This window comes from Sciurus vulgaris (assembly GCF_902686455.1).
Source record: "Sciurus vulgaris genome assembly, chromosome: 6".
NCBI lineage: Eukaryota > Metazoa > Chordata > Mammalia > Rodentia > Sciuridae > Sciurus > Sciurus vulgaris.
In genome coordinates this window covers 129,768,414-129,783,699 of record NC_136466.1, presented here as the reverse complement: position 1 = coordinate 129,783,699, position 15,286 = coordinate 129,768,414, and the positions used below count along the sequence as shown (strand labels likewise).

The 15,286-nt window shown below is 37.1% G+C and overlaps 1 protein-coding gene across 1 annotated transcript in view; it reads left to right on the top strand.

Moving 5' to 3' along the window:
• Positions 1-15,286, top strand: part of ITGA2 (integrin subunit alpha 2) — a 96,835-nt gene that overhangs the window by 72,107 nt on the left and 9,442 nt on the right. Inside the window, exons 17-27 of the mRNA XM_079143479.1 lie at positions 700-851; positions 3,041-3,151; positions 3,339-3,421; positions 3,835-3,976; positions 5,080-5,172; positions 5,723-5,799; positions 5,878-5,961; positions 9,635-9,737; positions 11,021-11,131; positions 12,474-12,578; positions 14,228-14,341. Coding sequence (XP_078999605.1) covers positions 700-851; positions 3,041-3,151; positions 3,339-3,421; positions 3,835-3,976; positions 5,080-5,172; positions 5,723-5,799; positions 5,878-5,961; positions 9,635-9,737; positions 11,021-11,131; positions 12,474-12,578; positions 14,228-14,341 — 1,175 coding nt within the window. The remainder of the gene's footprint in view (positions 1-699; positions 852-3,040; positions 3,152-3,338; positions 3,422-3,834; positions 3,977-5,079; positions 5,173-5,722; positions 5,800-5,877; positions 5,962-9,634; positions 9,738-11,020; positions 11,132-12,473; positions 12,579-14,227; positions 14,342-15,286) is intronic.

The window sequence follows — 15,286 nt, the reverse complement described above, 5'->3', positions numbered from 1 at the left end:
ATTGTAGCAATGTGGCATGTCTTTCCCCGTGGAAAATTGTAGAACGTGCTAGGCACTGTTCACATTCTTCCAGTGGATCTCAGTTAGTCCTTAAGGAGACATTTGACCCTTACAATGGCAGAGGAATCAAAAGAACACAGAATTTATTTCAAAAACACCCAAATTTTATTTCTAACCAAGTCTTAGCTGGGTAAACTTGTTAATTATTTTACCTCATTGATTCTATATCATTATCTCAACAATAAAATAATAATATCCACTTTCCAGCTTTATTATAAAGCTTGTTGAGGTAACATGAGAATGTGTTTAACTGTAGGCATTCAATAATTAACTGTCCCTTTCTTTTCCCTGTCTCCATGTGATAGAGAATGAAGCCAAGGCATGAGGCAGTAAGTAAAATGACCAGGTTTATCCATAGATTTCCTGGTGGCGAATCAAATATTCTTTCCACTGCTCCCAACCACATTTGCCTGAATCACATTTCTTTGTATCCAAAGTCACTTACATCATATCAGAGCTAGAATTAAAAAATCATATTGTGCTACCCTTAGTTCATAATCCACCCATGTAAAGACTACTTTTTTTTTTTTTTTTAATTTTCTGGAACTTAGAGACTTTGTCTAATAAGACAAAATAAAACAAGATTGTTTTCTTTAGAAATTCATTCATAATAACATTTCTTTATGATCGTTGTCACAGCTATTATGTACAACATCACACTTGATGCAGACAGATATTCATCCAGAGTAACCTCCAGAGGTTTATTTAAAGAAAATAATGAAAGGTGCCTGCAGAAGAATATGGTAGTTAACCAAGCACAGAGTTGCTCTGAGTATATCATTCATATACAGGTGAGGCCTCATGGTCACATTTTTTCACCCCATTTTCTCTTAAAGACTAATGAATGCTAAAAGTCTAAAATGGAAACTTTGTGTTAGAAAATGCTTGCCCTTCTAATTGTCGCCTTTCTTATCTAATTCAATGAACAAGAAGTATATTTCCTTTATCCTTATACTTATGCTCACATTTTATTATTATATAAATTAGTGGCATTAAATTTTATTTGGGATTATAACTAAGAGGGTTAAAAATAAGATTCTTAAAGAAATCAAAGACTACTTTCTTAAATGTTTAACATTGCAAACTTATTCTTAATGAAATCAAAGACAGTACTTTATTAAATGTTTAACATTGCAAACTTACAGTTGACAACAAATTTTATTTTGATATTTTCCCATTGAGAAAAAATTTTATTCATTTTAAGCTACTGAAATGACAATTCCAGTTGTGGTTCCACTATTGGTTTAATATAGAAGGATGATGAATTAAAGTAAAAATGACATGTTCTAATCTTGTGCCATAATTAATATAGTTCTCAGGGTTCCTGAAAATTTTCCATGTAGAAAAAATGCTTCTCAGGAGAAAATTTCCAACAGGAAATTTATTTTATAAGCTACATGAAATATCTCCCCTTAGCAACCACATAATAATATTTGAGAGTGCAATTTACTAAGGAAACCACTTTAAAAAGAACTGTTTAAGTACTCTATCCTAAACACCATTCTTAGAGAATTAAGAATTGTCAAGGAAACTTATATAAAACCCATATTCTGGGTCCCCCCACCAGAGATTGGGCTTGAAGGGGCAAAGAACATGCCAGTTTAAGGGCCATGATGGATATTCCCAATGTGGATGGATGGTAAAGAGATCACGCTTCAAGAAATGCGAAGCCTGAGAGTTGGGAAGACCTCAACTTCAGGGTTAGATGAATGAAGAGCAGTTGACTTGTTTAACTGATTGTTTAATTTTAAGGTTTCTGGTCTGTGAAAGCCTGGATTTTTTGTTGTTGTTAAGTTCCAATTATATACATTCTTTGAAGGAAAAAAAAAAAAAACTGGCTTCCATTCTTTCCTGTTCTGTGCCTCCCGGTGACTCAAATTACACACGTATTATGGGGGAATAAAGATAGCCAGTCTGTTTTTCTTGAAGGAAAACCAAAAAGTCCTATTTACTCTTTGACATCCATATATCACAATTCCATTCAATATGCCAAGCCTGCTGCCATCTGAGGAAGCTCATAGTCAAGCTGTCCTCATATCAGGCTCCCAGAAAGGACTCAGAACTGGAGAATAAGTAAGCAGACGCAACAGTAATGAACATATTGTTTCTGAGGAGAAGGGAAATTAGATTTTTAGGATTGTTTTCATTTATATATATATAATTCAATCCTGACAAGAACTGGAAAAGGTTTGTAAGAGGATTACTAGGTCGGTTTTGCAACCCTGTTTTGACATTTTACGTATTTTATTAGACAAGAAACCTCAAAATTAGAAGGGACCCAAGCATCCAGGAATGCTGCGGATCCTCTACCCTGTATACCGAGGCAAAGCAGAGTTTGTGTATAGGGCTGACTTCATAGGGACACGTGCATCAGCTTCATGTACAAGGAGCAACAGAGCTTCTAACAGTCACCTCGGGCCAGAGGCTGAAGAGCTTGACTTAGGACATAGGAATCACCTTTACCTGGTCTTGTAGAGAAAGGTCAGATCCTGACCAAGGAAGGAAGTCTTGTCTCTTCTCTAATAGCAAACTATGAGCTGGATCATAATAAGTCCTTCAAGAGGTTTGAACTGGACACCTGGGGACTCTTAGTCTTGGAAATAGGAATGAGAAAGACATAGCCATTAGCTCAAAAGCTAGCTACTGATATAGAAGTGTTTGAAAGACTAAAACTGCACATATCATATAAATGTTCACAGTGCCTTATGCATATATAATGAGATTATTGATTAATTCAACTAAGAATTGCTGCTTAAGATTTTTACTGTAATCAAGAATCCTTAGGTTTCTTAGTAATGTGGAGGCTGACAGCAGAAGTTAGATGGAAAAGAGGAAGCAAGGACCTGATCATTCAAAACAAGCATATACTACATAATTGAGTGCTGATTCTTAATCATAAACACATTTGTAGTCATTTTCTTGCTTTAAAGCTGCTGAGTCCTAACACACTGACTCTGTGGGATGTGTGTACTGTATTTAGAAGCCCTCTGATGTTGTAAACTCTTTGGATCTGCGTGTGGACATCAGTCTAGAAAATGCTGGCACCAGCCCCACCCTGGAAGCCTATTCTGACACCATCAAAGTCTTCAGTGTAAGTGCCATGTGCCCTTTCTCCATTGAGATTTGGCTAACACAGGTTCAGGGTCACTGCAGTAGTGTTTAAAGATACCCAGGACAAAGGTTTAATGTTTTAATTTTCTAAATAATACGTCAAGTTTACTCTGTGTGTGTGTGTGTGTGTGTGTGTGTGTGTGTGTAATTTTTTTTTTTTTTTGCAGATCCCTTTTTATAAAGACTGTGGTGATGATGGACTTTGCATCTCTGACCTGGTTCTAGATGTCCAACAATTGCCAGCTTCTCAGTATGTTGTATTTTAAAGCTCAGTATAAAATGTGTAAATGAAAGACACAGTTGATTATTTCATTCAAATTAATGTTCACAGAGACTATTCTTTTTACAAAAGAAATATTCAAAATAGTAAAGACTAAATTACAATTTCTATCATCTACAGAAGAGTAGAGCATAAGTAACACAAAATTCTTGGTATTGGGTTAGTTCTTGTTCTTACCATGCAATTAAAAGCTACAAAGAAGAAAATCTGATAGCATTTACTCATTCATCAGTAGCATTTTTATATGAAGATAGTTTATTATTGCTAAGAAATTTTCTGTTTCCAAATAGAGTTTATTTCTTAAATAAATGAAGTTTTTGAATATTTGTCTTTTTTATTTTTAATGGTTTTCTTTCTATTTTTCTCCTCTTGACTTTTAATAGAGATGAGCCTTTTATTGTCAACAACCAAAATAAAAGGTTAACATTTTCAATAACACTGAAAAACAAAAAGGAAAGTGCCTACAATACTGGAATTGTAGCTAATTTTTCAGAAAACTTGTTTTTTGCTTCATTCTCCATGCCGGTACGTGAGAACACCCTGCGTATCATGTTTCCCACTTGCTTTTGGTTACTGTGTTCCTTATGCTCAAATTTCCAGATCCTCTGAATAGTCTGAAGAAGCACTTTTCCCCTGGGTCTGATCAGTCCTGAACTGTGGCTTCTAACTGGTTAAACCACAGGATAGATGTCTTGCTCTGTATCTCGACCAACTCTGCTCTGCAGCTTGGGTCACTTTTTCCTTTGCCCCGAGACTTGGCAGCAGTATCCAGACACTCCTGTAACTCTTCCCAAGCCATCTGTGTGATGAGGTTGCCGAGGTCCTGCACAGATGTCCTGCACTTGCTCTGAGGCATCTGAGTCCCATGGCTTAGCTGGAGCTTTGCAATCCCAAGTCTTGTTGCTGCCAAGATGATGCATTCCTGCAAAGCCAAGCAATCAAGTGAACCTGATCACTAAACCAGGACTGCACTTGACCGTGAGGGCCCCTTGCTCCCTGCACTGCCCCTTAGCCATGAAAAGAAAAAAAAAGGGGGGGGGGAGAAGGAAAAGCTGCTTTTCAAGGGAGCTACTTGATTAAAAGTTTTCAAAAATGGTTTATCCCACTTAAAGTTAATGGGAACTCACGGTAGATTTAGAGTTCTTAGCCTATTCTGACCTTAGTGTTTAATGTTCCATGCCAAACAGCAACATCTTATTTTAAAGAGAAAATGAAATGAGATAAACCAAACAAAGAATATTTAAGTTACTTAAAATATGGATAAACACCAACACAAATATTTTTTCTCTTGAAAATACAAATTTCAAAAATATTAAGAGAAAAGTATAACTACAGATTTCTGAATATTGGGTTAAAGCCTTTTGTGCTTCCAAAATATAATAACTGATTTCCTTCTCAGAGGGAAAATCTATTTTTTAATCTTGTCAGGTATATCTTTAGAGTCAGCAGTAAAAATAGTATATCAGCTATTTGCCAGAGTACAAGATTTTAAGTCTTTGGTGACACTAATCTATATGCATGTAAACCAATCTTACTGCTAAAATGTACCTATACATTTTTCAATGTATATGTCCACACATATACATTATCAAGTAATTAATTATTATTATTCACCTGGTCTTGTTCAGGCTGATGGAACAGAAGTAACGTGTGAAGTTGGTTCATCTCAGAAGTATCTTTCCTGTGATGTGGGCTACCCTGCTTTAAAGCGGGAACAACAGGTACAATTTGCATGTCATCCTCAAATCCATTCTAACCACACCTAAGCACTCATGTCAATTTACCAACATAACATCTTCTTGATTAGATATTATCATTTGATAAGCATCACAAAATAACCAGACTGGATACTTAGAAAAGTTTCTTAATAGCTGATTTTTTTCCTTAAATTATTAATAAATGAGACATTTTCTAAGTGTAATTTATTTCCAAAAGTACACACTATATTGAAAGTTGATCAATATTGGTCAAAGCATTGTAGACAGAGTCACAGAGATGACCTGTTATCTGTAAGCAAGCTTTGTATTTACATAAAGATTTGCAATTCACACAAGTATATGAAGTGGATAACTTATATGTCAGTCGAAATTTAAGCTCTCCCAATTCTAAAGCAAGCAGGTTAAAGCAAGGTGAACTAAAAGTATTCTCCAAATTTAAAGATTTAAGGTGTATAAAATTCAGAGTCAAACTGCAATGAGTTTATTTTTATGAGGAACATTTTTTTCCTGTGTATAAAGCATCATAATTGATTAATTTTAATTTGGTGTACAGGTGACTTTTACTATTAACTTCGACTTTAATCTTCAAAACCTTCGGAATCAGGCATCTATAAGTTTCCAAGCCTTAAGGTAAAACATAATGAATTGGAGATGAATGGTTTCTATAAGAGTTCTCTTTGAGTGATTTCCTCATGTTTATTTTAATAGTGAAAGCCAGGAAGCAAACACTGCAGATAATTCAGTCAACCTCAAAATCCCTCTCCTGTACGATGCTGAAATTCACTTAACCAGGTATGTAAGAGTGTATGGGTGGATAACCTTTTACCATTGACACCCCCCGGTTTTTAACACACTTAGCTCATGACTAGAGAAGCTGTCTGTATGCTCAGTCTTAACTAAAAAAATTTTCTCTCCCTTTCAACAAAAAGAGAATTCCACAGAAAAATTGGTGCCTAGGAAAACTTTAAGTGACTCTTTGGGTTTATTGACTCAGAACAGAACAGGAAGGTAGAGGACAAATGCTTTTGCCACATGCCACAGAGAAACTCCCCTGCAGGCCCTCAGAGGAGCTACAAATCTTGCCAAGGTGTTGAAACAGACTCCTTAGAGCCCTAAGAGCTGCCAAAAGTTTCTTCTTACTGCCTACTTCTTAATGTGCTCATGAGAAGTCAAGCCACATCCCCACTCTTGAACACTGAAGCCCCCAAACCCATGCTTTGCACGTGGGAGATCACGACAGAGTCAGAAATGGAAACTAGACCAAGTCCAGCTTCTGAGTGGAAAATTCCTGACAAAACAGATTAGGGTTTTCTTCCAACCAGGAGGAAATGAGGGATTTTCCAAAGGAAACCATCCATGAAGAAATACTTTATTCCTTTTCTTGCCTTCCCAAAGCAAGTAAACCTGAGAGCAGTAGTTAAATGTTATTACTATCTTGAATTATTCAGAGGGACAGGTGTCTTGGAAAGTAATCCACAAATCCCACAGGTACTAATAGGTTGATAGTGCTTTAACTCACACTCATAATGAGTCTGGATCATGGAACCAGTGTTTTAGGTGCATGAGCCAGAGGGATGCCCACCTCTAAGTCTGCAATCAGAGTCCTCTCCCCAGTGAAGCACAGACCAAACACCCCTGAAAAACATTCAGCAGTGTTTCCCCAAGAAGTTCAGTGGCAACTGTTTCTCTAGCTCATCACCTAGGCCCCTAAAAGCATGGATTATGCAAATTATCTAATAAATCACTAAGCAAAAACAAAAAGGAAAATGTGTCATCCTGTCTGGAGCTTGAGATGCTTGAACAAAGATGAAAAGAATGCTTCTGTATCAAGTGAATTGCAAATGCACAAGTAGAAACTAAATTCAGTCCAAGTCATCCATCCCTGAAGAATTAATCAGTAACTACAGATTTCAAAGACTCCCCAGTTCCTAAAATAAGTTATTGAAGACAAATGCAGCCACAGAGATAAGTATTAGCACATTATCTGAATTTTTATCTTCTCCCCTACATTGATTCTTTCTTCTCCTAAACACTTATTGCTAATAAAGTCTTTTGGTCATTCCATTCTATCCATGGCCAATTTTTTTCAGATATTTTAACAGGAAATAGATATGATTGAAATGGGACTTCACTTTTATTTAATTGACATCTTAGTTATCTATGTATTTTTATGTTGATGATTTGGATTCCAATAAATGTATAGTTAAAAGTGTAATACGGAGAATTATAAAGAACAAAAGTTAAAGTGGATCCTAATCCTATGACACACAAATAATTCTCCAGATGTTTTCTCAAAATAAAAACATAAAATGTTCATAGAAAAATCTAAATATTACAGGAAGCTACACAATGAAATGTGAGGTACACCTTCCCCAGCTCCCTGGTGGCACTCTGTAGGAGACTCAGGTGTAATTTGGAATATCTTCCAGGTAGAGTTTGTTTGTCTACATCCAGAAGATAGAAGTCACTTTAATACTGTTTAAATATACAGTTATATTGTATAAATATGATGGATGAAAATAGATAGTGACAGTAGAATTATTTTTGGAACAAGATCCCCCTGGATATAGCTAACTGCTGCTATAAATATATTAATCACCACTTAAGTAACTTAGAGAAAACAAGTAATGAATGGACAAGTGTAAGATCTCTTTAAAATTCAAAAAACTTAGCATATTAATCAATTTAGAAATTGGCCCTAGTTGGGAGCTCACACAAATATCTTCGAGAAACCAAAGAGAATAATCCATGCACACAAAGCCAGGCTTTCTCTTCCAAATCCTAGTCAGTTTTCCCATTTTCCATGTCAGGCTGACAAATCATTGTTTCCCCTCATATATATAACCTTGACAAATACCACATGTATTTAAATCTCCCTATGACATATTTTCCTTTTGAGATTTTTGGAAAAGCTTTTCTAAGGCATAAAAAAAGAAAAACTTTCAGTAGAGAAATTGAAAATTCTGTCTCAGAAAATATTCAGTCCAATTTTTGTTTTTAGAAAATAGAATCAACATCTTGTAATTAAGATAAACTGTCCATTAGAAACAAAGGGAGAAGATGTGCATAGTGCTTTCCAGACTCCTTCTCCTGCCACCTGCTCCTTCATACTCCACAACCTGAAGAAGCTGCCTCGGCTGGAAGCCACCCTTAGAGTCCCAGAAATAAGCAAGAAGATGGGAGCTGTCCAGGTTCATTCCAGTCTGAGTGCTCCCTTGGGTTTCCTCTGACCTAGACTCCACTGTGCTTGCAGATGTCAGTTGGCAATCCTAAGCAAAAAGGTCAAGATCAGTCCAATACCTCTAGGCTAGTCTAATAAAACCTCTGGGTCATCGATCTTGAAGGTGATTCCACTACCGGTGGAAATAGATTTGATCCACCCTAATTTAGACCCAAACCATTAGAGTTGACTTAGAACTAGAGATGAATAGGAAGAAGGATTAATAAAGAAAATTTATGTCCTGTTTCATAGGCTTCCAGTAATGAATAATGCAGGAGCTAATACCCAATACCCCATTACTGTACTCCAGCCATCCAAATGAAAAACCCCTGGCTTGTAAAGACATTCATGCAATCAACGAGGATTATATTAACATATGTTAACATACCAGTCAACTTAACAGCAATCTTGAGAACAGTTCAATGATCAGTTTTAAAGTAAAACTTGTGTACTTACTTTAGAAACTTGACAGATGATAAACATGTAACAGAATCTCAGCAGAAAGACCATGAAGGGACAATTTTTTTTAAAGGAATTTGTTTTAGTTTTAGAAATACACCATAAGATCATAAGCATTTGTTATCATTAATAACTTCAGAAATTTTATTGCAATTATAATTGTATGTATTTATGGAATACAGGGTGATGATTCAACACATGTATACTATATGTAATAAAATCAGGGATGATTGGCATTTCTACCTCCTTCAATTTTTTTTTTTTTAAGTTTTTGATTGACATGAAATAATTGTATTTATGGGGTATGGTATATTTCAATACACATATGTTTTGTTTACTGATCAAGTCAGGGTAATTAGTGTTTGTTCATCCTTATCATTACTTAATCTTTGGAGGTTTTTACCTCCTTTCTTCTAGTTATTCACAAAATATATAAGAATTATTGTGGACTATAGCCACCCCACTGTGCTGCAGAACACTAGAAATTGTTTCTTCTCTCTGTTGTGTTTTGGGTCAAGGCCAGGCTGTATCCTTTATGCAACCTCCTTCTATTCTCTCCCACCTTCAGCTCTTTCCAGTCTCCAGTCAGATCCAGAAAGACAAGTTTTCCATGTTCTATCTCATTGAAGCAAATGCTATCAATCTGAATGTGGAATAATCATTTACTGCTTTTTTAACTAAAAGTAAACTCTTTTACTTATAAGCTACAAAATACTTGGAAGAACTATAATGTATCAAGACAATGACAAAACTAAAAAAGACTGACCTTATAATGTCATTCACTAGATCCACCAACATAAATTTCTATGAAGTTTCCTCGGATGTGAATGTTCCTTCTATTGTGCACAATTTTGAAGATATTGGTCCAAAATTTGTCTTCTCTCTTAAGGTTGGTAAGCCTGTCATAAGGATGGCAAATCAGGAAAAAGCATGGGGTGGTGGGGATGAGTCTTGGAAGAGAAGAAAAGGAAATGAAGTGAAATACACCACTGGTTCTCAAACTTGAGCATGCATTAAATTCACCTGGAGGGCTTGTTAAAACAGGCTTCATTCCCAGAGTTTCTGAGTCAGTAAGTCTGGGGTTGGCCTAAAAAATGTGCATTTTTGACAAGTTCCCAGGTGAGGCTGATGCTGTTGGTCCAGGTACTATACACTTTGAGGGCTACTGGAATAAACAACAGGTTAGTAAACAACAAGTCTTTGTGTTTAGTTATATGTCCTGGTGAGGGATAATGATATATCTTCAAGGCAAATGTTCAATGGAAACCAATAGAATATTACTGTAACAGTATGACTATGGAAAACATCCTTGTAATACAATGATTTTGCCAGTTTATTCTTGGAGTCCATTTGTGTTTATGTGTTTTTGTGCAATCATACTTAGTAGTATCTAAAAACATTTTTAATTAAACATTTTAATTAAATTCTTGTTCAATGAACAAGCAATTACTATTCCTCAGACTGTGATCAGTCTTACGAAGAGGAATTAGTTGTGAATAAATTTCATAATAATGTTATCACATTAGAGAAACTTTGGATAGTGGAAAAGAATCCATCCTCCACTCTAAGTCAGTACCATTTTATTTTTTGTACATTTCCTACTAGTCCCTGATACTGCTGCAAATCTGAAGTTTTGTGACTTTTAAAAACAACCTATAAGAGAATCTTGATTTGTTATCCATATACTGAAATTTATAAAATGTGAATGGTAGTTGGTAGCCACATTATTTAATAGGACATTTAATCAGTTCATAGTAAAAATAAAATAACATTCATAGGTAGTGTACTGAGTATCACAGTATCAAGTGTTTTAAATATACATGTTACCATCTCTAATTTCCAGATAATTATGTGGTTGGTACTGTTATTATTCCTAGAGATGTTGTTTAAAATTTTTAAGAACATAAGGACATAAGCACTGACCACTTGGAACAGAAACCCCACCGGTGAGAACAGATGGTATACTAGCGCACACCCGTTGTGTTTCTAATTATCTTTATTTGACATATGAGAAAACTGAAGCAGAAGGAGGAGTTTCCTTGCCTGAGATTCTGCTAGTCAGTTGCAGTTGGTTACTATGTTGTGGTTGTCCTCCATCAACACGGAGCTTATTGATAATCTCCCTTGTGTCCTTGAATCATGTGATTCAGGAGTGTTTTCTTCCCTATGTAGGTAACAACAGGAAGTGTTCCTGTGAGCATGGCAACTGTAATCATCCACATCCCTCAATACACCAAAGAAAAGAATCCACTGATATACCTGACTGGGGTACACACAGACCAGGTAAGAACCACAATACAGCCTATAAAAATGTGCACTTTTAAGATGGAAGTAACCCATGAGTTTGGGGCAACTGTCTGACATTTTGTAGATGAGAAACAGAGAATAACCCCTATGCACCCCAGGTGCCAATTAGCTAACAGTTAATTTCATATTAGAAACAGAATATTGTTATAAGAAGACAAATGTCTGAGTCTAGGTATTTGCAGATGGCAGAAATTATTCCAAAACCCCTCTTTTGGCCAGATGAAGATTTGAGTCTATCAGGGCCCTGTTAGGAGAGAAGACTGGGGAGGGAAAGGTTGAATCTACTGTAGTAGCATAGCAGGTTAGTAGCTCCTTCACAGACATAGCTACTATCTGTATTCAAGCTACCAGCCTGGACTTGACCCAATAATAGCTTTAGCTATTCATTTTAATCAGCCCAGTCACTTTTTAAAGATGAGTAATGCTCAGGCAGTTATATAGAATCTATAAAGACAGCTCTCTAACATTATTGTTATTTTCTCTGAAAGTTCTCCAGTGGTTCTACCATGTAGTCTGGGCCAAGAGGCACTGCTCTAGGAAAACACCTTGACATTGGCTGTCCTTTAGTCCAGGCACTTAGCAGGTTTTATAGTACTGTTCTTCCTATACTGTGCATGGGAGACTATAGAAAATAAAAATCTAAAATGTTCCACAGAAAATAACCCTGAATTAAATCATATGCAATGTATTTATATTACAAATTTATCTCATCATATATGAGCTTATATGAGCTATGTATTACCCCCATTTGGTATTACTACAACCAAATGCCTGAGACTAGGTAGCTTTATAAAGAGAAGAGGTTTATTGAACCCACAGTTCTGGAGATTCAAGTGTATGACACCAGCACCATTCAGCTCTGGGGAGGACCTCATGATGGATGGTAGGAGGCAGAGAGAGAGGTGGGGAGAACATTGCCAAATAGAAAACTAGAGAGGTACTAGAGTTCCACAATCCCTTCTAAGGATATAACCCCATATAACCTAAGGGCCTCCTGCTGGGTCCCAACTCCTGTAGGTCTTATCCTCTCTGAACACTGCCACCCCAGGGAACAAGCTTCTGATACATGAATTTTGGGGAACAAACCACCTCTAAACCAGACAGGCTATAAGAACCTGGCCCACATTAAGTCACCTCAGAGGATTTGAATACCGTGGTTTACCTTAGTGGCCACAAGAAGTTCGACCAGGCAAGCACGGTTGAAAGGAGCCTAGCAGCCCGCCCTCACCTGTGATGGATAGCAGGACATCCAAACGTGTCGAAAGGAACCTCATCGACCATTTTGCTTCCAAATCTGATTTGATATTCTTCCTCGTAGGCTGGTGACATCAGCTGTAAAGCAGAAATCAATCCTCTGAAACTAGGACAAACTTCTTCTTCTGTGTCCTTCAAGAGTGAAAATTTTCGGCACATGAAAGAGTTGGTGAGGACAGGGGCCCAAGTGGAGTTTCCTGCAGTGATTCAGTGTTTGCTTTGCCTGCATCAAGACACTGCCCTTCTCCACCAGTTCACTTCTTAGACTTTCCTCATTTTGCCTTTGATGGCTTGTAAGAGTTGGGGTTTAGAAAGTCCTTTCTCAAAGCGAGGTTATTGGAATTATTACTTATGCCATTGCTTACAGAATGCATATTCAGAGCTCCTGACATCAAAAGGATGCTTGTGACCACTGTGTCTCTGTGCCATGTACGTTGGGAAAGTTGCAAAGAGCTGCAAGAGAGCTGGGCATGTCCTCTATAGTTGGAGCCCTTGATCCCCTTCCTCATAGGCACTGATGTCTTCCGTTGAGTCTCTAAGTAGCTACCCACTTTGTTTTTCAAAATTTTATCTTCTGCTCCCAAGCTATGCCCTTATCTTTTGGAAAGAGATTAGTCTAGAATGGTGCTTGGCATACATTAAGCATTCAAATAAATAAACATTTAGTGAAAAATAAGCCCTGAACAAATCGCATCTCTCCACTCTGAATAATATTGAAATTCTCCTGGTTTACTTTTATTGCAGTTGTTTTATCTTGTGACAGCTGGGAGATATGGGGAAATAGGAGTATGAAATTGTGTCTCTTAATGTGCATTAGTCCACATACAGATTTATGTATGTTGTTACTTAAATGGGCATTGCTACCTTTTGACCTTTGGCATATACCAATATGTTATAACAGTTTGTCTGTGTGTGTGTGTGGAGCCTCGTGCATGCTAGTCAAGTGCTCTACCATGGAGCTACATCCACAACCCTCTCATAACTGTTTTTTAAATATATGTTTTAAGGTAGTTTAAGACTCACAGCATAACTGAGTGAAATCTCCTGAAATTCCCCATATACCACCAACCCCACATTCTCATGGCCTCCTCCACCATCGGAATCCCGAACCAAAGTGGTATATTTGTTACAATCAGTGAACCTGTATTGACTCATCGCTATCACCCCAAATCCCATACTTCACAATAGGGTTCATTGTTGGCATTGTCAAAATACACGCTATGGATTTTGACAAACATCTAAAGACATGTATCCACGATTACAGTATCATGCAGAAGAGTTTCACTACCCAAAACATCCTCGGGGCTCTGTATTCTTCCCTCCCTCTCAACCCTTGACAATCACTGATTCTTTCAAATTAAAAAAATTCAATTCTTTCAAACTTAAAAAATCCAAAAAATTTATTTTTATTATTACGTTTAATAACTAAATTATACTGAATATTGTTTATGCTCAATAATTTACTTAGCTAGTACTTTATTGATAAACATGAATTGATTACTGTTTTTTGTTTTAACTCTCAGATCTAGCAGTATGATAGGGTTGGTGGACTTTGTTCCACATGCTTTTGCTTATCTCCTGAGGCTATCTATACAGATAGGAAATGGCTGGGCAAAGGGTGTGCAATTTTTACATTTTGAGACCTAGTACAAAAATCCCTAGAAGAAGAGTTCCAGGCACTAAAAGCTTATGAGATTGCCTATTTCTCTAGATCCTTCCCAGCACTGGGTTTTATCATCTTTAAAAAGTTTTGGCAATTATTGTTTTACACCTATACTCACCCTCTCTTTTCTTTTGCTATTGACTCCAACCTGAAAGAACTGCAGAACTGCCTCCTGTAGTAATGTCACCTGCTGGCTGAAAGACCTTCACATGAAAGGAGAATATTTCATTAATGTGTCTACCAGAATTTGGAACAGGACTTTTGCAGCAGTAAGTATCAAAATTACCCACTGGGTTAATAAATAGCAAGGCAACATAGGCTTCATTGTCAAGGAGCTCTTAGGCTTATTCAGGTTAATGGCAGCCATTTTACTCTTAAAGGAAGTACGGTTTCATACCTTTCCAGTGCTCACCCAATCTGGTTGTGCCTCAGAATAATCTGGGAGCTCATGTAATGTTCTGCTTTGTGGACTCCATGCCTACCTGTGACACCTACAGGAATGATTGATGTCTTGTTGCCTTGGCTACATATAGCATATGCTTTGTCTCCCTCCTCCTGTGTCCCTATATTTCCATCTTCCCAGTCTCTTCCACCACACCTCTGTCGAGATGCATGTTTGTCTCTCTCTCTCTCTTTCTCTCTCTCTCTCTCCTTCAGCTCTCAACTAATTGATCTCAAAACATCCACAGATGAATCCAGCATAAGGATCTGTCTTCCCATATTAGAGCAAGTAATATCTGCTCTCCTATTTGACCCTTCCTCTGATGAGAGAGCCCAGTGTCCACACAACTTTTTAAGTCATTTCGATATCCATGAAAAATTCAAAGAATGGGCCTCAGGTCAGTCTCAGTTCCCCCTAAGTCAGGTGTGAGTCTACCTAGCAGTGTTCCAGCATGGTTTGGGGTAGCCAGAATTTCAATCCGGCATGAGAGTATACGTATGGACAGGCCTCCTTGAATCTGACTGGAGTGGCTAGTCCTTCCTTTTGCCAACAGTGGCTCCAACTGAGTTGGCAAAATATAAATTAGTATGAAACCACCTGGGGGCCTGTGTGGTCCTCACTGTATTTTTTTTTTAAACAAATAAATCAGTTCCCAAAATACTTCCAACCAGACTCCACTCTCTGTTTTGCACCACATCATCATCTCTTCAATAATTCCCACTTCCTGATGTGGAGTTTTGTGCAAGATCAGACAACTGAGCTTCTTCTAACT